General features: G+C 45.5%; 2 protein-coding genes across 3 annotated transcripts in view; both read right to left on the reverse strand.

The window, feature by feature from the left end:
* CKMT2 (creatine kinase, mitochondrial 2) overlaps positions 1-10,701 on the reverse strand; it is a 31,239-nt gene extending 20,538 nt beyond the window's left edge. Inside the window, exon 1 of the mRNA XM_004759150.3 lies at positions 10,586-10,701. The gene's annotated coding sequence lies outside the window, so the exon portion shown is untranslated. The remainder of the gene's footprint in view (positions 1-10,585) is intronic.
* A 2,727-nt stretch (positions 10,702-13,428) lies between these two features.
* Positions 13,429-25,635, reverse strand: part of RASGRF2 (Ras protein specific guanine nucleotide releasing factor 2) — a 248,493-nt gene continuing 236,286 nt past the window's right edge. For both annotated transcript variants that reach the window (XM_045074406.1, XM_045074405.1), the window contains 4 exons: positions 23,151-23,230; positions 22,092-22,209; positions 21,446-21,514; positions 13,429-17,895 (listed from right to left, as the gene is read on the reverse strand). In XM_045074406.1, the coding sequence (XP_044930341.1) occupies positions 17,803-17,895; positions 21,446-21,514; positions 22,092-22,209; positions 23,151-23,230 (360 nt within the window). In that variant the 3' untranslated portion in view covers positions 13,429-17,802. The remainder of the gene's footprint in view (positions 17,896-21,445; positions 21,515-22,091; positions 22,210-23,150; positions 23,231-25,635) is intronic.

The following is a 25,635-nucleotide window of genomic DNA, read 5'->3' on the forward strand; positions in this document are numbered from 1 at the left end:
ACTTCCCTTCCCTCACATGTAGGGAGTACTGTGTCAGGAGCTCAGCAGAGCTCCAGCAAGGGTGGACATCCCTCAGAACTGATCCTACAGTTTGAAGAGACAAGACCCAAAGACCATAGGATGGGGTCATAATTTTTATTGGTTCTCAAGCTCACTGGCCTGCACATGAAGATTTGTAATAAATGCTGGGTAAAAGAGAGAATGAACATAGAGACCCCAAGTCAGAAGGGGTCATTTAGCTCAGCCTGAATGCAGTCACTCCTATACCTTCAGCTCTCCTTAAACACCAGCAGAGCTGGGCATCTTACCACTTCCTAAGGCAACCCATTTCACCATTGAACAACAGTAATCATTAAACATTTTCCCACATTTTCATAAGGAGGGGAATCAAAATTAGTGTTTTCAAAGCCAGGTACTTCTCCACAGTAACCCGAAGGAGCAGCTATCTTGCCCTCTGTCAGATGAGGGAACTTAAAAACAGAGAGGTCAACTAAAAGCCCAAAGTCACACAGATAAAGGAAAAGCACATATGGTGTTTCAGTAGCCACTCATTTAAATGAGGATCCTGTTTTTACTTAGAAGATTTAATAATAAACAATATTACAGTATGTTGGGATGGAGCCGACCCCCTCATCTCCCAAGGAATACAGCGGCCAGCCAGTTCTAGCTGCCCTGGTCCCTTGTGGTTTCTCAGGGATACTGAATGGTTTTTCTCAGTCAGCGTTTCCACTGGGAGCTCTGGGCCAAGGTGCAAACCAGCACACAGGCATCGTTCTCCCCCACCCCCAGAGGGGAAGCAACACCAGAGGGTGAACCCTCAGGGCTTCCTCCACCCTCTAGGAATACCACTGACCATGGACTTCCAAAAGCAGTCAGATGTGTGGGCCAAAGTCACCGTGAATGACACCAACATGCTTCAGGTGGAAAGGAGTCACGGTGGGCAGTGATGAAGGGAGAGGGAAGACACGACAGTGAGGTGAAGACAGGTATCTTTTTATTTATTTGTTTGATAAATATTTAAGTGCTTATTATGGGGCAGTTTTTACAGTGCTCACCGTCTGAGGGGAGAACTCCTGTGAAGCCCTTGTTACATGTTGGGCTTCGTGGTTATTACCCCCCTTCAGTCCTCACAACACACCCATGAGGTTGATGCGCTTACTGTCCCCATTTCACAGACAGGCAAATGGAGGTAAAGGAAGGTAACAGAGCTGGCCCCAGACCACAAAGTTCGTGAGTGGCAATGCTGGGATTCAAGGCCAGCAGTCCTTTCTCCCAGTCCGCAGTCGTAACCTGCTCCCCTCCTGGGCCAAGACAAGTCACAGGATAGGTGTTCTGCCAAGGGAGCCAGAGCCCCGTGGGAGCTCCTGGGAGGGCATGGTCTGGTCTGGTTTGAGCCCACACTGCTCAGCTACACTGTGCGTGTCTGGTTTTAGTCAGACCAACGTATTGCTTGCCCCCACCAGTCCCGTGACTAGTACCAGGTCCCAAACAACAAAAGATCCGAGCAGAAACAGTCACTAAACACCACATACCCATGTCCATAAACAGATGGCTATGGAAGCCCGCCTGATGGCCTCTTTGTGGCCATGCGCTTTCCAGGCATCTTCCAGATGGGAGAATAGCCACTGCCCTCAGCCTACACCAGATTTAATCGACCTGTGAATGCTGCAGAAGGGAAGGGAGGAATGAAGGCTAATTCTACCCCTGTTCTATGCCTAGGTCCAAAATCTTCATGGTGAGGGCATGGCATCCTGCACCACAGTCACTGATCTAAATTTGGCTTTGGAAGGACTCTATGGAAAACAATTGTCCTGAAATTTAGAGAGCTAGATTAAACCCGGACTGAATCTGCCAAGGATTTGTGGTGGCTGACTATCCCCAAAGGCCCCAGGAAAACCCATGATGTGGAGACAACCCTGACTGATTCTAGATGCCAGAATACTTGGAGCTTCCAGGGACAGATCTGAATGAGGCCAACCCAACCACTCATGAGTGGCCTATGCAAAGTGTGGACGCAGCCTCCACAATGGAGAAGATCACTTCGCAGCCTGAGAGCTAGCCCTGAATCTCATTTATTCATTCATTCATCCATTTGTCCACCTGTCTGGCTGTCTATCCAACCATTCAACAACATCAGAGAATCAATCCCTGTGTCAGATTCTGGGGCTGCCCTCCAGAAGCTTCTGGTCTGGAATAGGAGAGAGATCATTGTAAAAACAGATCATTCGAATAAAAAGTGACATGAGCAAAGATAATTAACAGGGGAGAAGACCCAAGTCTACCTGATATATCAAGGAGATTTTTCTCAAGAAGGTAAAAAATTGAGGGTTAGCATTTAGAATGCTTTTGGCATGTTGACAGAGAAATTTTGATTAAGAAAATTTAAGTTTATATTTTCTATGCCTGTATTTTATTTTTCTAGTCATTGTACTTTATTATGTACTTTATTACGTATCATGTACTTTATCATGTTTTATAAATGTATTGGTCTGTGATGGATTAGAAATTAATGACAGCTTTTGCTGCAGACAGTTTGAGAAGTGCTGCTCAGTTTCCTTATCTGTATGATGGGGCTAATCATAGGACCTACCCATAGAGGTTTTGTGAGGATTAAATGATCCCTCAGCACAAATGCTGACATAGAGGGAACAGGCAGTAAGTGTTAGAAGTTCTTGTGGCTAATGTTACTAAATTGGTAAATTGGTGAGAAAGGGAGAGGGGTCTAGAGGCAGGGAAATCAGGTCCTAGTGTCCTGAATAAACTAGGGAGGAGACGTTCCAGGCTTCAGCCATGGTGGTGGGAAGGCTTCTTGGAGATAAATGAAGAAGGTCCAAGATACTTAGTGAGTGGGCTCAGGGGGCTTTTGGGACCAGTCAGATGTGGGCATGAGAGTCATGAAGGAGTCTTGGAAGACTCCCAGGTTTCTGACTTGAGGATTTCACTGGGAATCCTGGCTGGGGAGCAGGTTTGGAGTACAGGCTAGGACAGGATGATCAGGTTGAACTGGAGATAACTGGGAGGTATTGCAGAGGGAATGACCTTCCTTTTCTAAGTAAGCTCTACACCAGACATTGGGCTTGAATTCACAACCCCAAGATCAAAGGTCACAGGCTCTCTGACTGAGCCAGCCAGGTGCCCCAGGATGTAATATATTTTCACGTGATTGAGGCCTCATGAGAGAGGTCTAGACTGGAAAGGGTGGCAACTGTCTGACCATCCACCTGTTCCTAAATCCTCTCATTGGGCTTCCCTGGGGGCTCACCCTCCTTGGATACCAAAGGAGACAGTGAACTAGTGGCCATGAACAGATGCCGCTATAGCACCATGACCAGAGGCTCTGAAGCCAGGAAGTCTGGATTTGAATCCAGTTCTGCCACTTACAATTCTCTATTGTCCTGAGAAATTTACTTTCCTTTCATGTCTTCATTTTTCTCAAATTTAAAGTGAAAGTAATAATAAGGATGAAAAATGAGTACAGTATTTGTATAGTCCCTCTACTTGCTGTCACAGGGTTTGAGGACATTCTCCCTTCACCTCAGCAAACAGCTTCGTCCAAGGGAAGTGGCCTGAGGGCTTCCTCACTCCTTATGACTGACAGAATTATCAACTGAACACACTTGCAAACACCCGCCAGCGACATGGACGGGCCCAAGGGGGTGATTATAGAGTCTGCCTGGAGTCCCACAAGGTCCTTCCCAGGGATGCTTTTGTGTGACACCCTCTGGCCTGCCCCTCAGGCTGTCTTTCTGAGTCAAGCTGTCTCCTAGGGCCTTCCTGGGCGTGCTTAGCCAAGATGGACCCTTGTCCCTAGCCTCCTTGTCCCTAGTCTCGTGAGGATGGCCTGGCAGGCTGGGCCTATTCCTGCCTATCAGACTGAACCCCTTCTGTGCCTATGTTTTCCTCCCAGGAACCCTCATTTCCTTTGGCCCTGATACCTTCTCCTTCTAGGCCCCCTCCTCAGGGACTTCTCAGGCCTGCTGCTTGCCCAGGGCACCCCGAGCTGGAGAGCAAGAGCTTTTCTGCAGGCCAGTTACACGTAGCTGCTCCAAGTCGGAAATTTTGCTCCTGCGGAGATCATTAAATAAGGGCCCATGCTATACAGAAGGTGCTCAGACATGTGAAAAGATGCTCACCACCATTAGTCCCCAGAGAAATGCTAATCAACCATAATGAGATGACACCTTATACCTATCAGTGTGGCTAGAATCGAAGGGACCAGAAATAACAGGTATTGACAAACGTGGAAAAAAAGGAACCCTTTGCACCCTTGTTGGTAGAATGCAAACTGGGGTGGCCACTGTGGAAGACCGTATGCGGGTTCCTCAAAACTCAAAATAGAAATATCACAGGATTCAGTAATTTTGCTACTAGGTACTTACCCAAAGAAAATGAACACTAATTCAAAAAGACTTCTATTTACAATATGTACTTCTATTTACAATATGTACAAATTGTACTTCTATTTACAATAGCCCAGAATATGGAAGCAACCCAAGTGCCCATCCATAGGTGAACAGATAAAGAAGAGTGGTATGTGTATACACGCGTGCACGCGCGCACACACACACACACACACACACACACAGGAATATTACTCAGCCATAAAAGGGGAGATCTTGCCATTTGCAACAATACGGATGGCCCCAAAGGGTATAACGTTAAGTGGAATAAGTCAAACAGAGAAAAATACCGCATGATTTTACTTATATTTTGGAATACAAGAAATAAAACTGAACAAAGAAGAAAAGAGAAAACAAACAAACCAGACTCAAATACAGAGAACAAACTGGTAGTTGCCAGAAGGGAGATGGGTGGGGGACGAAGAGGTATATGATTTCAGGTTTGAAATAAGTTGCAGAGATGAAAAGTACAGCACAGGGAATTTAGTCCGTAATACTGAAAGCACTGTTTGCCGACTGATGGTGCCTACGTTTACCATGGTGAGCACGGAGTCATGTACAGAATTGTTCAGTCGTTACGTTGCACACCTGAAACTAACACTGTTAGTTTGTAACATGTTAATTATACTTCAGTACAAAAATACTTCAGTACGCAGAGTTAATTATACTTCAGTACAAGTATAACATGTTAGTTATACTTCAGTACAAAAATAAAATCAAGAAAATTATTTGTGAGGATATGGGGAAAAGAGAACTTTTGTGCACTGTTGGCGGGAACGTAAAACGGTGTGGAGAGAACTCAAAAATGAAAAAATAGAACTACCATATGATCCAGCATTGCTACTTTTGGTTCTATGTTCAAAGGACACACAATCAGTACTCCAAAGAGAAATCTGCATTTTCATGTACAGTACAGCATTGTTCATAATAGCCACAATATGAAACAGCACAGTGTCTGCCAGCGGACAAATGGATAAAGATGTATGTATACAACGGCGTAGTATTTAGCCATGAGAAATAAGGACATCGTGCCCTTTGCTACAACATGGGTGAACCTTGAGGACCTTATGTAGGTGATATACGTCAGACAAAGAAGGATGCTGTATGACAACCCACAGAATCTAAAAAGGTAAACTCAGAGAAACAGAGCAGAGTGGTGGCTTCTAGGGAATGGGGACGGGAGGAAATGGAGAGATGTTGGTTCAAGGTTGTTTCTACTTGTAAAAAATTTCTGAGTATCTAAGGTATAGTGTAACAGTGATAATTAATATTACTGTATGATATCCTTGAAAGTTGCTGAGAGAGGAGATCTTAAATGTTCTCACCACAAAATAGAAATGGTAATTACGTGACGGGATAGAGGTATTAGCGCATGCTGTGACGTCAATCATTTTACACTAGACACTTGTATCCAATGTGCATGTTCAAGTTAGACAATGTTACATGCCCGTTACATCTCAATGAAGCTGGAGGGAGCAATAAATAAAGGCCCATGCAAAGGGCAAGGATAGGCCTTCTTTTGGTCTTAAAAGGCTCCTGCTGAGTAATGCTGAGGAGGGGTAGGGAGGCAGGAGGTGAGAGAGGGTGCAGCTCTGCAGAGCCCGCCCCTTACTGGCTGTGATCCTGGCTTGTAACCACCTGACTTGCTCAGTGAAATGCTATAACCATTTTGGAAAGTGAACAAAGAAAACTCTCTTAACAGGTGCATAGCCACTGGCCCAGCATCACACTTTGAAAATCCATTCTGCCAAAATAGGGCTGCCAGTATATAAGAAGAGAGTCACAGGAGGATTACGTTTGTAGTGGCAAACAGACAGAAGAACCCTGGAAGTCACCTGTCCATCGGAGGGAGAAGGAGATTGCATTAAGTGGTGGCACATTCAGGCACTGGAATATTCCATGGCTAGTAAAGAATTAGTCTAAACTACCTCAACTTCAACTGGGTGAACACGTATGCCATATTTTTTACATTAAAAGGAAAAACTACTTGGATAGTAATGCGAATGAGTAGTTCCAGTTTTCTAACAGTATAAATATATATGCATTTGCATATATTTATGTGACATAAAGTATTGATGGTTATTCATACTAGTTATTCAACCTGCTAAAAGGGTTACTTGAGAACAAGAGATTTGGAGGAGGCAGCTTTTTAATTTTTCTTAATAGAAATCGGTCTTGTGTCCCTTGTAAAAATAAGCATGTATAATATTATGATTAAAAAAAGTAACAAGCGGGGTGCCTGGGTGGTTCAGTGGGTTAAAGCCACTGCCTTCGGCTCAGGTCATGATCCTAGGGTCCTGGGATCGAGCCCCAGGTCAGGCTCTCTGCTCAGTGGGGAGCCTGCTTCCTCCTCTCTCTCTCTGCCTGCCTCTCTGCCTACTTGTGATCTGTCTGTCAAATAAATAAATAAAAATCTCAAAAAAATTTTTTAAAAAAAAGTAACAAGCTAAAAAGTAAATCATCTGTTCAGTGTGTTAGAAGTCCAGATTTCCAGGCTGTATCTTTTGAAAGAGTTTCCACAAGAATGGGGCCATCACTTATGCATTTGAAAAAAAAGTTTCACTACTGGGTCTGGGAAACTGAGCCTTAGCAAATCCATCTATATAATGGGCTCGATGAGACCTCTCCCCAGGTGTTGTGAGAATTAAGTGACAAGCTGCCAGTGAGCAGTGACAGTATGCAAGCTCCTTCTCCCTAATGACCCCCAAGGCAATGGGAGGGTTACCACTGTCTCCCAAAAGCCACCTCCGATTATCCTAATCAGCACTGTCTGCCCTTTCTCGGAATGTTTGCTAATTTTGTTTTATATTTGTAGCATTTCAAATGTTTCATGTAATTGTTTTATTTGTAATCTAAGAGTGAGACTACATTCTAGAAGAAACCCATTGCATACTTTCAGATCCACTGAACATGTTCTGAAAACCAACATCTGAGCTGACTAAATGGATTTAACTACTTGGGCTCCTAAGTTCTTCCCCAGACCCCTGTTATCAGGGGACCTTATCCCGGCTTGACAATCCCTCACCTACTGGCATTTCACCAAGCTCTGACCCTTTGCTCTGCCTTTCCACTTGGGACATCCTTTCTGTCCCTGCGTGCCCAGTCAAGCCTGTCAGGTGTTTGTTTGACACTTCCTGAACTCCCACCATGAGCCATGCCCCATGCAAGGGGCCTTACAAACAACATCTTCAATCTTTGCAACAATCCTGCCAAGTAAGCATTGTTTTGCAGATGGGGGAAACAGAGGCTCAGGAAAGGCTCAGGTCTTGGGACATGTTGAAAGAGCTGGGACTTGAACCCAGGTGTGTCCTGGGCCCTGGATTTGGGCTCTTCTCAGACCACAGAACCTCACAGACAGCCCTGCACTCATCAGTAATCGGATGGAAAGCACCTGTGATTTATGACCTGGGAGTTCCACAGAACCCTCCACTCAGACTCCCCAGACCACAGAAGTGCATTTATCATAGCAGCTCCTAGACACAGGAGTGTCCCCTCAAGGCATGTGACTCCCCACACTCCTGGAATATTACAAGCCATTCTCCTTCCTTGTCATCTGTCTGCTCCACTCAGACACAGGGACCCAATGTGCCTGCCGGCCATGCAGGGGATTCCGGGCCAGCCTGCCTTTTTCTAAGGAGGAGGGGCAGAGGCTTGTCTTCTCTCTCCTCCCATCTGCCTCCTCCCTTATACAGAAGTAGGGACTGCAGGGGTGAGGAGGGATGTTGTCTCTAGCCCTCACCCCAAAGAAGCTGTCCGCCTGTTTCCCTCACTTAGAACTCCTCTATGACTACTGTATTGAAAAGCATCAGGGCTACAATCTGGCAGAATCCCTGGGCTCCACACCAGGGAAAGTTTCTATCTGGGCTGCAAGTTCACACCAAAAGGCAATAACACTGTGTTTTTTGCTACTAGCCCTCTCCGTTAAACAATAAGAACCACCATCATAAGTCCTTTGGTCACAGTGCCCAAGAGCTGTTTTTCTCTCTCTCTACTAGGCAGGCATACTAGGAGTCTGGGTCCTAGTCTAAGGGTTTTATTGGGTTCTGTCACATCCTATTATGTGGAGGCCTTGGGTTCTGTCACTACCTCTGGACATTCCTGGTCTTCCTGAATATTCTGGATAAAGATGCCGTGAGTGCCTTTCTGCTGACTCCGAGTTATTTCTGATCCAACTGTATGTGGCATCCACGTGTTTGAACTCGTTGGGGCTGGAGGGCAGTGGAGGGCAAGGGGAGGACCACGGGTCAGCTTTCTTCCAGAGAGTCACCCCAAAACGGGGACATCCTTGGGGTTGGAGCAGCTCCACAGAACACTCTGAACAAATACCCATGATCCCCTACTAGGCCAGCAGAAAATGTCTGCCCTCTCCCAGTTCTCCCAGAGAGCAAAGGGTTCAAGTTACTTCACCACCGCTAGATATACTGCCACCCCTGGGCACCAGTGTCACCTCTGTTCTATTCGGCAAGTAGAAAGTCACAAGCAGGAGATATTTATAGTCCTTCCCTGTAAACCAGAGGCCTTTCCTAGGGCTCCTGATATCATACATTTACAACCATTACCAGACACATCTCTCACAGGTAGTCAGTTAAGAACCATCTAGTTCTGCGAGATACTCTAGAAGAGTGGGGTGCCTTCTTCCCTGACCAAGGAAAGAATTCTGTGTGGCTTCAAGACAGGGGTGGGAGTGACCTCCAAGAGTCACCTTCAGGACTGGCTCACTGCAGGATTCCTGGCTCAGTGGGCAGGAACTCCCAGCTGACACATAGATGAGAAATGGCTGCTCCAAGCTGTGGTGGAGATGGAGACCCGGGGCCTCTATCTCAGAACCAGTCCTCTTCCTGCCTCTGAATACTCAGGGCTCCCCATTCCTCATCCCACCTACCAACCCATGATTTTCTGGACCTTCCTCGGTCACCCCTTTAGGAAAACGAACCTGGCCTATGGCCCGTTCTCTAAGGATAGGATTTCATCATGAACTGGCAGAGTCTGTGGAGACAGGTGGCCCTCATGCTCTTCGCTGAAATGGAGCCTTAGCCCACAGAAGGGTTAACTTTAAAGCCTGGGTTTGGGGGAAAAGCACCTCTAAGTGTGGAGGCGGAAGTGGAGCGTCCACACAGCTACCACCACCCAAATATCCTCTCAGAGCCTGCCCAGTCAGGAAGCCCTCTTGCCAAGTACTGGTGGTGGTTGTGTTCTTCTCTTTGAGCAGAGTTAGCTGAACAAGGACACAAATTCAAAAACAGAGGAGAAGTGGCACTTCTGGAAACAGCACAGCGGCTGACGGAGCATAACCTTGTCACAAGGGCGCTAACTGCCACCTCACGTGATTCCAGTTGACCCCATGCTCAAGGTCACAGAGCCCAGGGCAGCGGGGGAGGGAAGGTCTAAAGGGCAACACCGACAAGAGCTGAGGGAGGGTGGCTTGTTCTGGTGGCACATGTCACCCTCCACGCCCACCAGAACACGGGCAGCCATCCACTCAAGAGACCAAAGCAGGGTTGACCGTAAGCCCCCGGGAGCCAACCACGTGAACAAGCAAACAGGAAACACATTTTGCCACAGGTGAAGCACGTTTAGGCCAACTGGGCAACAGGTTTACCTCCGCTGGGGGCAAAACAGTTGCGTGGCTCGTGATTAATGGATTCGTGATTTCAGAAATGAATCTCTAGCCATAGTATTAGCTAATTTAAATTGGGTCCAGCTGTTGGGTTAAGTAGTAATTAGCTTCGAGACCCTCAAGATGTTCATTTTCCACTTATTTATCCCCCAGTCATCGTTTTGATGCCGCTGAGGTCGAAAATCATCCCCAGAAACGAACGGATTAGTTGAAGGTTAAGGTTCCAAATGCGGAGGCATTTAGATACTCCGTTAAGAAAAATTCCTAATTCGCCGTCCAAAACAAGCCGACCAGCAAGGTGCTGAGAGCAGCGCCTCACCGCAGAGCTGTTGCGGGGGTCGGTCGCCTACGCCTGTGGGCGGGGAAGAGCGGGCCGCAGGGCGCGCGCTCTGGCGGCTCATCTAGGGGTCACCACGAAGCCCTCACCCGGGAGCAGCGCCCCTGAGAGCTGTTACCGCTGTCCTCCCGCCCGCAGCCCTCGGTCCCCTGCTCACGAGGCGCCTCACACCGGCTCTAGCAATGCGCCCCGCTTGGCAGGTATAAAGTCGGGTTTCAGGGGCTCACTGACCTTGGAGCCGGAGTCTCCCACGTCCCGCTGCCCGCAACAGCTGAGAAGTGTAACCGCAGCTGGCCGCCTTGGCCTTGAAAAGGCTCCGGGCTGGGCGGGGCGGGGGCCCATGTCGGCCAATCCCGTGTCTGCCGTCGGACGTCAGGGCGCGCAGGCTCCCGCCGCGGTGCCCTTGAAGGCCCCGCGTCGGACTCTTCCCCTGGGTCCTGGGCTTTCCAGCACCTGCCCTTTCTCCCGAACGTTGCCCTCCCCCACGTCCCGTCCCGGAGGCCGCGGCTCCCCGGGCTGTGCCAGGTTCCGGGCCTGCAGCCTGGCTGCCCGGACCGCTCAGCCCCGCAGCACCCGGCTTCGGCTTCGGGGTGGAAGCGTCGGCAGGGGGGCTGCCGCACCTGTTAGGGGATTTGTTTCCAAGTTCCCTCTGCAGCCCCATCCCGCGAGGGAGGAAGGGGGTGGCGGCTGGCTCTGGAGGATGACATTGTCCGCGCTCCCCAGCTGAGGGCTGAGAAGTAGAAGATGCGTAAAGCTCCCGCTTCCCCGCTGCTAACCAGGCTCTGAGCCAGGGGCCAGAAGCATGTCCTTCTAACTTGTTGTCTAGGGCCTGGATTCAGGGACGACAATCACGTTGCTCTTTTAGATCAAGCCATCTGAAGTAGACTGCTGGACGATTTCCCTTTCAATCCGCACCAGTTTAATGCATCACCCAGAAGGCCCTGCAGGCCACAACCCTGCTGAAAATAGCCCTCCTTGGGACCTGCGCCCCAAACCAGAAAGGTTGACTGTAAATAGCAGTGACCCACGAGGACTTGGGCTGCAGCCCTGACATTTCAGAGAGAGCTGCCCGGGTCTCTGGCGATGATCACGTACCCAGCCTCTATGGCCAGGTGCACATCACCAGCTGGTTCCTTTCCCTTTTTTTCTTAGGGTCCAGCCAGGAGCAGGGGATAGAGCCCAGAAATAACTTCCCAGCTAGAATGGTTCTCTTTCAGAGTTTCTACTTCTTTTTATTATGACCCAAAGCAAAAATACATGTTACCTTTGCATGGGGTTACTGACTGGGAGGGTGGATGAGGGGACCAACTGGGGTCTGGGAAGCTTCCTGATTTGGGGGTGACTGGATGGGTGCAAACGTGTCTAAAAATTCCTCAAGCTGTGCCCATAGGATTCAGGCACCTTACTAAGTATTGGTCATATATCAGTTAATATATATGCTATCATTTTGACCTAGCTTACACCGAATCGAAATTTTTACGAAGCCATATTTACCCTTTCTTCATATGATATACTCAGATATTTTATAGGCTCGTCTATGTTATCTCATTAAAACATTGACAGATTTGGACCAACCAAACTGATTGCATGATCTTCTAGAGTTAGAGTTCCCAGTTTGCACATTCTGTTATAAGGGACCATGGTCTCTCCAGCCCCTGGGGGCCTCCCCCAGCAGAACAGGCAGCAAGTTAGAGGTCTCCAGGGCTGACGAGCTTCTTAGTAGACTGGGTTCTGCGGGTTGGGGTTAGGGTTAAGGTGGTGTGTATTGGGGAGGGGGGTAGTTTAGGCTTATTTCTTCCTAAAATAGCTCTTTTGCAGGCACACTGTTTCCAGGCATTTCAGGCACCAACTGAAATAAATCCAGTGACCCTGAAGGAACCCAGATCCCAGACCCAGAAAATGATGAAGCTTTGACGAACATGGAGACGTCGAGTTTAAAGAACGGCAGTTACATTGGGAAACTCCTCTTCTTTTTCTTTCTTCCCCAATTTCTTACTAATGGACATTTAGTCCTCTCCCGCTCCCCAAGACCCCCCTCCACCCTACCTCAAGGCCTCATCTTTTATAGGGTCATTTTACAGAAGTAAGTAATGTCAGAAGAGAAGTGGGCACATTGCTGAGAAAACAGGGTATCACTTTTCTTCGGGCAACCGGGCCATCTTGAAGCCTTCATACTGTCCTATGCCATTTATCCCTTTCTCATCACTGCCAACTCCAAGTTCAGGGGCTCTCCCCACACCTAGTAGCCAGTGCGGCCATGAAGCTGGCTCTTGCCATACAAACAGGAACAGAAGTGAAGCCAGCAGTGGCCATGTCACCTGCTTGAGAGGAAATCTGTCCTGGGCTTACACTCTTTCCCATTCCTGAGGCCAGCTCGAGGGCTGGAAGTGTTGCCAGGCAAGGGCAATGCTGTGTGGGGTTCCTGAATCCCCACCAGCCTGGTTGCTCATTTCAGAATTGGAAAGGGAAGCCAAGGAAATAGGAGATGCCCCAATCCTTTCTCCCCTCACTTCTCACTTGTGCACGACAGCTGCATCATGCTCTCTTCAGCCGGAAATGGTAGCACGACTTCATTGACTTGACTACAGTTAGAGTATTTTTATCAAAATTATTCCATGTAGCCATTGCAGTCATTCTAAGGGCAGACATGTATCTTATTTCCTAGGTGACGACGAACTTGGCCTCAGATGGCTCAGTAGCCCATCCGAGGTTGGAATGATGGCTGGGCCAGGTCACCCGAGCACTCAACCTGTCCATGGGGGTTGAGCTGCCATTCGATGAACCGGGCTGTTTGGGCAGTAATGAGGTTCTATGTGCCTGAGGGTGTTGAAAGACATGGGCTGGGGACGTCACAGGAGAGATTCAAGCGCTGGAGAGACAGTGGGGCCAACGGCCCTTGATATTTTTTCCAAGGTTCTCTGATATTTTAGTGCCCGCAACACGGGCTTCTTCCAAACTTTATTTTCTGTTGAACTTTAGAAGTAAACAAATATCTGAAGAAGCCCATTGCTACAAAGAAGACGAGGTAGAAGAATGCAAAAAAAAAAAAAAAATCAATGAAGAGACCAATGAGATTTTCGAATCAAGAAAGGCGAAATTTAATTTGCATATAGGTATAACCCACACCCCACCTGGCAAGTGTTAGGCCACAGCACAAACCCCTCTGTCAGAGTCACAATTGTCAGCAGATTTGCAAAGTTACTGGACACAAACATTACGCTTCTCAAAGTAACACACGGGTCTGTCCATATACACACAAACACACACAAATAACAAAGAAATACATTTAAATAATTCTCTGCCAAAGAGAGATGAGGATGGTAATCACGTTACCTCACATTTGGATAGCACTTTACAGTTCACAATCTAACCCATTTTGTCCTGACGACATCCCTGTGAGGTAGGCGGCACAGGAATCACGATTAGTTCCATTTTGCAGATGAGTGAACGGGCTCGAGGAGGTTTTAGCACTGACCTAAGGTTTCCCCACTCGCAGGTGGACATCTGGGCCTCGGACTCGGCCGGGGAACCTCGGCCGGCTCTTTCACAACTGCCTTTCTAGGGAAGAACAAAGTGGGTTGTGTGAAAGACCATGGTTCAACATCCTATAGAACTCTTCTTTTTTTTGGGCAGATGAGATCAAGTACAATCAGCCCTACAGATAATGCAGGCTGTGCGGAGGCCGAGATGAATAATTTTCTCAATCATCCCTGTGTTTACACCTTCAACAAAATAGTTGTTTTCTACCCTAGCTCTGCCCTTCCTTGATTTTTAAGTCACTTATGGCCATGGAGAAAAATGACACTGTGATTAGATTTCATTGACTCAAGTCTTATTACCAGGATTCACATAGTGGCGCCAGTAATCAAGTCATTATCTACACGTACAATCTGCCGTCTTACTGAAATGAAAATGAACCATGTTCATTTATTCCTTCTGGCTGTGCATATTAGCCTGGCTCTCTTCTTTAGCCATAAATAGTATATAATTTATTCCACCGTGTAATATATATCCCACATATAGTATATCCTATTTCAATAGCAGTAAAAATGATAAAATATCACAGGCTGGGTTAAAAAAAATCTTTAAAGCAAAGAGAAAGATTTTTTTTCCAGGGGGAATAAAAAAAAACTTTGCAAACAAAAGCTAAATAAAATCATTTATTTTAAAATAAAAGTTATTTGGGGGGCGGGAAATGACCCCTCTATTGCATTACTTTTTAAGTTGGGAATTTTAAAAGTGACCCAGTCATTGCCGACCCAAGTTTTTATCTTGTATAATACAGTGAGAGAAGAGGTGCTAACCCATCATCGTATACTCCAAGTGGGAATGCAATGTATTTTTCTCTTCCAAGTTATTCAGTATCTATGAGTTTTATTTGTTTTTAAGCAGTACTTTAAGACATATGAAATCTAACAAATAGTAAGCTTTGTGGGAGAGCCACTTAAAATATTGCAACAGTAGTTCAAAATTCTCTCTTTAAATTCCTTCAGAGGAAACACTAAGGAGAAGTGACAACATTGTACTTCATGCTTCAACCTGTCACATATTGTATTGGCTTAAGTAAGAGATTTGTCCCTGCAGCAAAACTGGATGTCTTAGTTAATAACCAAAGGCATCCCCTAAAAGTCCCAAGATAATTTCATCGACAGTACAAAATGTGGGCATTCATCTGAAAGCATGAAATTGGCTTTTACTTCTGACTTTCTAGGTTAATTTTGCAACAATACAAGTGTTTGCCATTTGGTTGACAGGCTGACCTGCCTTCTGCTCTTAGAAGTGGGTCTCATATAATAGAATATAGGCAGACACAGCTGGGAGTGCATGCTCCAACAATAAACACAAACTTGAAAGGCAGAAGAAGATGGGTGCTTTAACAATCAGAAGCACTACAAATTGCTCTTGGCTATTTTAAATGTGACCAAATTGAATTTTTTAAATGCACATTCTTTTCCCAGATGGTCCAGAAATGGTGCACATCATCAAAAGGAGCTCCCTTGGAGGCAGAGGTCTCTCTTGTTGCATGCAGTTCCAGCAAGCTTTCAGACTCCAGTAAGCAGGAGGGGCGTGTAACTCAAGGAAACGCTAACGGTCACCATAGCAACTGACGGTGCCCGTAGTTTACCACTGGGGGGCGCTTCCCACATTCTGCAGGAAATTGGCGAGACAGCTTTGTCGCTAGCTGAGGAAACCCTGGCTCTCCAAAAGGGGAGGAGCATTTGGAAACGCCTCTATCTCTCATCTTTCTTTAGTAAGAAGGACTGCAGTGCCTCTGGGAACATTTGCGTCGGACAAATAAGGGTCCACACGCAGAATGACCTCTTCCCGTCTGGAAGACTTTGCAGTCTTCAAGGCATAGCGCATGGACCTTGCCACATGTTGTTCTGCCTGAAACTACTATGTGTGTGGTCCTGCCACTGATTTTTCGTGGTTTTTAGTCCACCTTCCAAGACTGTGTTTTTGAGCCAAGAAAGATAAGCTTTATTTTCCTTTTCTTCGGCAAGACCTCGAGATGCTTGGTGAAGCTGACATATATGAGTTCAAACCCTCAGTACGTGAACACTGAGATACAAATTGCAAGTTATGCATCATTACGATCCAAACAACCCATGCTTCTTATCATGCGTCACGATGCATCAACCTCTCATTTGAGACTAAAGAGAACAAACAAGCAACTTCTCAAAAAAAAGAAAAAGAATGCATTCATAAGTAACCCTCCTTGGGTTTAGTGCTACACTGTTGGCTAATATGAGCTATTGAAAGTATTTTTGGAATGGTCTTCAAATATTAGAAGTATTTTCTTTTACTTACTTGGTATTTCACTATATAGTTATGTACAGAGATGGCCCTTACCATGCAGGAAAAATGTACATTCTCCCCATCTAGGGTACATTATCAACGCTAGTGCTTTCACTGGGCCTTATGAGCCAGCAAGCTGAATTTATTAACCAGCCGTTAGTTCTAACAAGATCATTAAAGTGCAAAGAAGGAGGGAAAACAGTGAGACAGATCAATATTTTCAATGTCGGAATCAATGTACTTCATGCCCCTAAGAGAAATCATCAGGTACAATAGGCTCAGGTAACAACAACTCTGTATTTTTCCTCTTTCTTCTTTTAAAGCAGAGCTCTCCCTGAGAAGAGAAGAGGGAGGTAAACGTGAGATAGCCCTATTTCTTCCACAACCATCAATCCTGGGAAAAGGAAGGTCCCTTCCCCAGCACAGACTAACCCCTGCGTTGAGTCTTCGGAGAGAAGAGCTGTCGAGTGGTTGGTCCCATCTCCTATACACATAGAATATTTTCACTCATAAATATCCCCAAATTTTAAAACAAAGATGACTGGGGAAGAACTGTCAACCAACAGCACACAGACGTGTAGGTTTAAAAAAAAAAAAAAACCCACGAAACAACGTTTTAAAAAATACAACCAGTATTCATAATGAGCGTAAAAATGGTCTGTGTAAATCAGGAAAAAAAATCCCACATTTCTGTGGGGAGGGTGAAGGGGAAGAGCACAGCAAGGTGCAGAGATGATTTTTAAGTCTGTCTGATCACTCAGCCTAAAACCCTGTGTCAAGGTTGTGGCCTTCTGTCCCCTTCCACAGTCTCGTTGGAGAGGTGTGCAGGCCCCTCTCTGCAGACTCTGCACCTGCCTCTCTGAGAGCACCGGCTCCTTGGGCCCCACAACCTCAGGAAGGAGCCCCTACCCCACCTGAAGACAGCCCCTGGCTGGGATCCCCCGGGGCAAAGCCTACCGAGTTTTTAAAATTTTAACAAAGTTACATTCACGTGGCTGTCATCGTGTCTTTCCTGTGCTGTTGCCTAAAGACCAAAAAAAGCAGTCTCAGAAATGCCATTTCTCCAGCGTAAGTAGTTAGAATGCACTAAAAACCATGCACATGCTGTAGACTGAAATTGCTCATATGGGCGCCCATCCCTACAGAGGAAGCCTCGGCTGTTCTGGAAGCTGGTAATACAGAGAATGTGACAGAGGCAGTTATAAACCCTAAGAGAAGGTTGGTAGGTATACCCAGGCCAGCGAAATGCCAGACGAACAGCTCGGGCCTTTTCCAGGATCCTTGTCCGCAAGCTCTGACGGAGCCCGGGCAGACTCGGAAACCGACCTTCTTACCCGCTTCCTTGAAATGCCTCCCAGCATCTCCTATATTACATTCCCTTATGAAAAATGCACCATCAGCTCTACCGAGGATCAATCTTTTCTCCTTCCCACCCCAAGTCTGAAAGCATTTGTCTTTGAACCCAAACAGCTGGGCTTCCCTGGCTGGAGACAGAATTCCAGGTCCGTTCCATCTTCTTCGGTGCACGGAGGAGACTGGCTTTGTCTCCGTCCCCGGTCCTCACGGCGCTGTGGGAAGCATGGCATGCACAGTTCCGTCCGGCCCGCTTTCCAGGAGACGTCTACAGACTCAGGGGCGAAGCCAGACCTTCAAGCAGGGAGCCGAGGTTCAATTTTTAGTGACAGTTCATACAGCGTATCTTCATCTATGATGAGGGCTTTGTCAAGCAGGTACTGAGTGACCTGGAGGAACAGGGAAATCCTCGCTTTGGGTTCTTTCAGAACACGAGTACGCACATTTTCTGAACGGAATCTGACACAATTCAACATTTTCTCTTGAACATTTAAAAATGTTATATCATGGTTTTAAAAATCATGAATAGATGCTCACTGTAAAAAAAAAAAAAAAAGAAAAAAGGAAAAAAAAAAAAAGGAAGGGAGGGGGGAAGAAGTGAAGAAGGAAAGGAAGAGAAGGAAGGAAGAACCATACATTTCCAGTCATCTCCCAGCTCCTCACCCCAGGGACGTCCCTGAAGAGGCACCACTGTTATCATTTGGTTTGTATTCTCCAGAGTGTCTGTCTTTCTAGACACTACATGTCCTTATAGAAATCTTTTCTTCCCTTATAATTCTCAGGTACATCTTATTCCGCTTCCGTCTCCTCAATGTAGGACGGGAGAGCTCCCCACGTCAGCACAGAGAACGTGAACTGCCGTACAACATCAACATGTGATCTCCCCGAGTGCATTTAACAATCTCTTACTGATGGGCGCTTAGTTGCTGTCAATGTTTCACGCTTACACAAAGCGACAGTGAAATCCCTGTTCGCACATTTGCTTAGTGCTGACGTGGGAATGTTCTTTTGGGGTGGGCGCTAGCAGTCACATGAAAGGAAATGACACTAAAATAAAAATGTTGGGGCCTGAAGGATTTCTGTGGAAACACTGCTTTAATTTTATGGAGATATAACTTTTGTAAGAAAAATGGATAGTTGGATTAGTTTTAGCATAAATATCACAGTTCAGGACCGTTCCCCTACCCCAGGACGTTCCCTCCTTCCGCTCCCCTGTCAGTCTGCTCCCAGGAGCGGCCCGTGCTGTGATTTCTAGCACCATGCATTTGTTTTGTCTACTCGAGACTTTGATGGAAGTGGAAGCACACAGTCCGTACTTGCGTGTCTAGCTTCTTCCGCTCAGTGTAACGGTTCGAAGTCCTTCCATGTTGTGACGTCTACCACTAGCCTGCCCTGCCATTGCTGAATGGCGTGGTATCCTAGGGATCTGCCACATTTGTTGATTCTTTCATCTATTTATGGACACCTGGGCCGTTTCCAGGTTGGGGTTATTATTAAGAAATGCTAGGAATTTTTTTTTTTAAGATTTTGTTTATTTATTTGAGAGAGAGAGAGAGAGATCACAAGTAGGCAGAGAGTCAGGCAGAGAGAGGGGGAAGCAGACTCCCTGCCAAGCAGAGAGCCTCATGTGGGTCTCGATCCCAGGACACTGAGACCATGACTCGAGCCGAAGGCAGAGGCTTAACCCACTGAGCCATCCAGGTGCCCCTGCTAGGAATGTTTTATACAAGACTTGCAGTGGGCCTGTTTTCATTTGCCCTGGGTAAATACCTAGGAGAGAGATTCCTGGGTCATAAGGTAGATGCATATTTAATGTTTGAAGCAATATCCACACGGCAGGCACAGTTTTCTAAAGAGGATGGGCCATGTTATTCCCACCAGCAAAGCAGAAGACTTGCACTTGCTCAGTTCATCAATTTTTAATTTTAACAGATGATGCAAAGATATCCTCCCAAAGTGCTGTCCCTAGAGTGTGTGAGAGTTCCTGGTAGATCCCACACGCTGACGTTTGCTATGACCAATATTTTAACATTTTGTTTATCTGTCAGGTGAAAATGATGCCTCCGTATAATTTCCTTCCTAAGTTGAGCAGTTTAAAAATATTTACTGGCCAGTTTTGATTCTTATTCTGTGAGTTACCTCATCTGTTCAAAGCTGTGCTGATTTTTCTACAGAGTTGTGTATACTTTTCTTACAGACTTACAGGAATACTTTCCTTCTGTCTCTTTGTTTTACATGTTACACATGTCAACTGCTGTGGTGGCTCCGTCGATGAAGCGTCCGAGTCTTGATTTCAGCTCAGATCGTGATCTCAGGGTCGTGACATTGAGCCCCTCACCAGACTCCACGCTGGGTGTGGAGCCTGCTTAAGATTCTCTCTCTCTCTCTCTCTCTCCCTCTATCCCTCCCCTTGCTTGCCCCACACCCACATGCGCTCTCTCTGTATCAAAAGAAAAAATTTTTTAAAAAAATCACCTCCTAGTCTAAGTGGTTTTATTTTTGCTTTTTAAATTTCTATATTTTGTCATATAGAAATTTTTTGGGTTTTTTTATAAAGATTTTATTTATTTATTAGACAGAGATCACAAGTAGGCAGAGAGGCAGACAGAGAGAAAGGGGGGGAAGCAGGCTCCCTGCTGAGCAGAGAGCCTGATATGGGGCTGATCCCAGGACTCTGGGATCATGACCTGAGCCGAAGACAGAGGCTTTACCCACTGAGCCACCCAGGTACCCCCATATAGAAGTTTTTAATTTTGATGCAGCAAACTTAATTAAGCTTATCTTTTATAGCTCATACATCCTTTGCTTAAGAAGTTCTTTCAAATCTAAAGGTTGCAGATATTTTGTACTATATTTTATTCAAATAATTTAATACTCTTTTATATTAAGGTAATGAACTCATCTGGATTTTTTTGTGTGTGAAATGGTATCAGATGGAGAGCCAAAATTCCCATTTCCTTTATGAGACTGGTCAATTTCTTTCTGGCACTTTCTTTAAATGCCTCCTTTGTTCCATATTAGATTTTCATATAGACAAAATCTGCATCTGGACTGTATCCCATCCCTTGAATTTGGATTCCTATGCCAATGTAGTCCTGCATTATTCACTATAGTTTCAGGATATGTGTCTATATCTGGTAGTGAAAGCTCTATTTACTCTTCTTATTTTTCAAAAAATCCATCGGGTTTTTTTTTGTGTGTGTGTGTTTTGTTTTGGTGTTTGTTTGCCTATCTGAGCGTCTTTATGAGTTTCACCATAAATTTATCAAGTTCCATGAAATAATAAGGAAAAAAATGGCTGTGAGTTTTATGGGAATCTTCCATACTACCCTCTCAATTTTTCTGTAAAGCTAAAATGATTTTAAAAATATCTATCTATAAATGAAAAATGAAAAAAGGAAGGAAGGAAGGAAGGAAGGAAGGGTGGGTTGGTTGTGGCTGGGATGGAGGAAGAAAGGGGTATATGATGTGAGATGAACCTTGAAAGATAAGAAGGAGCCATGTAATGTAAGACTTATTGGACACATCAAAACTTTTACTTTCTCGATCTGAAGAGCATAAAAAACCTCTAAAATATTTTACACCGGGGACAAATATATTTGACTTTATGTTCCAGAGAGTTCTATCTGGCTGCAGTTTGTAGAAAGGATTTTACATTCTAGAGTGAATGCAAGTAGACCAGGTCACAGACCAGGTAGCTTGGACCAAGGTGGTAATGATTTATGAGAAATATAGAACATACCATCAATAGATCTTGAGAAACTGATGTTCTTTTTGCCTTCTTTATTTCCCAATCAGAGTTGCCAAAGATTTGTCAATTTTCTTGGTCTTTCCTGTGAGTCAGCTTTTGATATTATCAATCCACTTTACCACTGTTTTCTAATTCATTAATTTTCACTTTTTTCTTTATTAATTCCCTTAACAACCATACAATGTTACCTTTGGCTGATGGTCTATTCGATAGCAAGTCTGCTGGAATTGTCGTATCTCTCTGATGATGTGTGATATCTGAGAGAGAAACAGTCACAACAAAATCAAAGCCCAAGTATTTCCTTGTATTGCAACACATTCTTCCAGGTCCTATCCACAAGTCAGCACATACTTTCTCCAGTGAAATGTCAGAGCCCTGCCCTATCATTTTCTATGCCCAGCCAGGGCTTTCTTGCCCTTCCATGAGCTACATGAAATGCAGAAGAAGATACTGACTTCACAATCGGGAACAGCTGGCACTGGGTGACCTCAGGTCCAGCAATGGCAAGCTCTTCGGTGTTACTGACCTTGGGCTCCTTGTTCTAACTTGGTGCTTAGAACCTGGTTGTCCAGCAAGAAGCCTTCAGCATCTGTCACTACCCTGTCTCAGGAAGTCATTCCTGGAGATTTATTCCCCACGCCTTTGCCCAGACTGCATGCAAGCTGAAATACCCCTGCTGAAAATCGCATCGATCAGTCACATCAGTGAGGAAACCCAGTGTCCTCCATCCCTTCCAGCTCAAAATGTAAAAGCAAACTGACCTCTGTGACTTAGCCTCTTCTCTCGAAGCCACTGACGTCACTGAAACAGGCTGCTGATGAAATGATCACTTACCATTCTCATCTTGGAGAAATTAACAAGGCCTTCTTCGGTAAAGTTTGGTGTTCCCTCTTCAATAAATGCCAGGTCTGTCAGGTACATCCCCAGATAAGGAACAGCTGGGGGGTTACAGCTGCAAAACCCAGAGACACTGTTCTCAAGCTCATTCACACAAATAGCGACTCCCCTCCCGTGTTTCACAGGAAGCAACCACGCTGCTTCAATCCTGAAGAACAAAGTCTTTTAATTCTGTCTGCACAAGCACACTCACGATATTATGAGTTTTCATTACATCTCACAACACAATAGAACAGAAAATTACAGCCTGTGTTGTACAATGTGCCTGAGACAATGGCATGTTCAAACCAAAGGATGTCTTACAGACAAATACCAAGTATGTGCTAGCGGTACTTGTCTGTGGTACTTATACACGGGCCGCGCTTCCCCAGGGAGTAAGAGCATGGAGGAATCTTCAGGAGCTGGATAGAAAAATCAATGTCATTTGAGCTTGTAAAGCTTGTTTTCTGCTTTCATTAGTATTTCAATGTTTCAGAGGTTATAGACCTAATGAACATCACCACTGCACTCTAAAGTCATGCCTTCTTTGTTGTGGTTTTCGAGGTGGGGTATCCTGGTCTTCTCAAAGTCAAGAGTTTGGAGGACATAGGCTTTTGAGCCAGAGAGAACTGGGTCTGAGTCCCAGCATGACCACTTGCTAAGGGTTGATGGCAAACTCTGTGAACCACAGTTTCCTCATTGTGTTTAGATTAATAAATACCAAATCAAGAAGCTTTTTATAGTAAAAGATGGTTTGATTTTAGAGTAAAAGATCGTGATATTTTCTTCGTATCTAGGATTATCTGCATGCCACCAGTAGGTCCATAGGACACTTACTGTATGCACAATATTTCAAATGTCCCCCCAAATCAGGAAAATACCAAGATGATGGAAGTTGTTGCCCATTTGTTTTTCTTTTCAAAGCCAAGAAGGAGGTAGGCCACTATTTGTAAACTGTATACATTTTAAAAATACATTTCTGAATTATAAATGACTTAATAATTAAGATAAACTTACTTTTTAAGGGTTTCTCTGAGATTTTTAAATCTTCCTTCAGATGAAACAGTTTTCTGAAGCTTATCCATGAGAGCTTTTGTCTGGAAAGAAACGAACAACTTAGCTTGCCGTGAAAACACTGCTGTGGTTTGACCAAGAGATCCTCAGTTCCCTTCCAGAGTGGCAGGTGCTGGTGCCTTTATCAGACCGTTGTGATGTGATATGATTTTTGAAGTATTATAGGCATTATGACTCAATTTGATGTTTAAAAAGAAAACTTGTGGGGGCGCCTGGGTGGCTCAGTGGGTTAAAGCCTCTGCCTTTGATTCAGGTCATGATCCCGGGGTCCTGGGATCGAGTCCCGCATCGGGCTCTCTGCTCAGCATGGAGCCTGCTTCCCTTCCTCTCTCTCTGCCTGCCTCTCTGCCTACTTGTGATCTCTGTCAAATAAATAAATAAAATCTTTAAAAAAAAAATAAAATAAAAAGAAAACTTGTGGAGAAGAGAAAGTGACTATATTGCTCATTTAGGCAAAAAGTGGAAAAGGTATAGAAAAGAAAAAGTGCGATGCACGAGAAATTAGGGACTTAAATGATTGGTAAAGCACACGTCGACTTAGGGAATCTTAAATGGGAGGTCTCACGTCAGGTGGTTTTCACGGTCAGTCCTTTCGGGTGTTAATTTCTGAATCACCAAGACACAAATTTGGTTGCTTAGCTATCTTCTGCTACAAACCCTTTGTTTTGCGATTATCTTTCTCAACTTGTTAGAAAAGCAAAACTGACATTTTCCAAGAAATAAAACTGCTGTTGACACTGATCTGGACTTTCTCGCATGGACGCGGGAGACCGGGAAGGTGGCACTTGGGGATGATGACCCACTCCCGGTAATACCCAGGCGGGCTGGCAGGAAAAGCTCTCGGAGTGCCCAGTTTGCGACTCTTCAGACTACTCTTTCTCGGTCTGGGGAACAGCTGCATGCTTCATGACAGCTTTCAGAATGACTCAAAGGGGTACCTTCCCCACCCTGGTTTTTGAGGACTCTGGAAGAAGATAGCCAGCAAGGCCTGGGGACAGACGGCGGGGTGAAGGGGACAGGATGGGGCCCCGGGTGGGCCTCCTGCCTGGCGCAGAGCTGGCCTTGGGCTGAAAGAAGCTGTGCAAACGGAGTCTGTCCTAGAGCCACAGACCGAATTTGGTGGGCCTCAAACTGCCCGGTCCTCCATGCCTTCTGGATGTCTCTCTGTCTGGACTCAGATCTAAAGAAGAGACTGCCGCAGAGCAGATGGTATGATGAAAGAATCTGAAGGAGGCCATATCTGCAACCAGGCACTCCCGATGGTGACGAGACCCAGGTCCTGGGCCCGGGACGATGGCCTAGCACTTCTTTGAAAGCCACTTGGGAGTGACGCCTTCATGGGATTGAAATGGTATATTCTACTTAATGCCTCTACAGGTGGTACATTCAAATTTGAAAGAAATATTTAGTATCAGTCTTATCACCCCTATTCCAGAGTCTGTTATCCCTAAAGCTGCATCCTGTCAAAGACATGGGTATCACCTAAGTCAACAACAGGAGAAGTTTAATGTTTTCTTTTCTTTTCTTCTTCTTCTTCTTCTTCTTTTTTTTAAAATTTTATTTATTGGACAGAAAGAGGACACAGCAAGAGAGGGAACATAAGCAGGGGGAGTGGGAGAAGGAGAAGCAGGCTTCCCGCTGAACAGGGACCCCAATGTGGGGCTCAATCCCAGGACCCAGGGAGCATGACCTGAGCCGAAGGCAGAGGCTTAATGACTGAGCCACACAGGCACCGCTCTTTTTTTTTTTCTCAAGTTTTTACTTAAATTCCAGCTAGTTGACATACAGTGTAATATCAGTTTCAGGTGTAGAATTCAGTGATTCATCACTTTCATACAATACCCAGTGCTCATCGCAAGTAACCTCCTTAATGCTCACCACCTGTTTAATCTATCTCCTCCCCCCTTGGACCCCTTACCCCCGCCACAGTCCACTTTCCCTCCAATAACCCTTAGTTTGTCCTCTACAGTTAAGAGTCTGTTTCTTGGTTTGCCTCTCTCTTTTTTTCCCTCACAATGTTCATCTGTTTTGTTTCTTAAATTCCACATATGAGTGAAATCATATGGTATTTGTCTTTCTCTGACTGACTTATTTTGCTTGGCATAACACTCTCTAGCTCCATTCACTGCAAAAGGCAACGTTTCTTTCTTTTTTGTGGATAATATTCCACCGTGTGTGTGTGTGTGTGTGTGTGTGTATTTGTGTATATATACATCCTGCATCTCTTTTATCCACTTATCAGTCAATGGACATTGGGCTGTTTCCATAATCTGGCTATTGTTGATAATGCTGCTATAAACATCAGGGTGCAGGTAGCCCTTTGAATGGGCATTTTTGTATCCCTCGGGTAAATCCCAGGTAGTGCAATTGCTGGCTCACAGGACCAATGTTTTCTTAAAGAAGATTTATGAATCCCTTGGTACCAACC

This window comes from Mustela putorius, unplaced genomic scaffold (assembly GCF_011764305.1).
Source record: "Mustela putorius furo isolate JIRA1106 unplaced genomic scaffold, ASM1176430v1.1 tig00537350_pilon_pilon_pilon, whole genome shotgun sequence".
In the NCBI taxonomy this organism is placed as follows: Eukaryota; Metazoa; Chordata; class Mammalia; order Carnivora; family Mustelidae; genus Mustela; species Mustela putorius.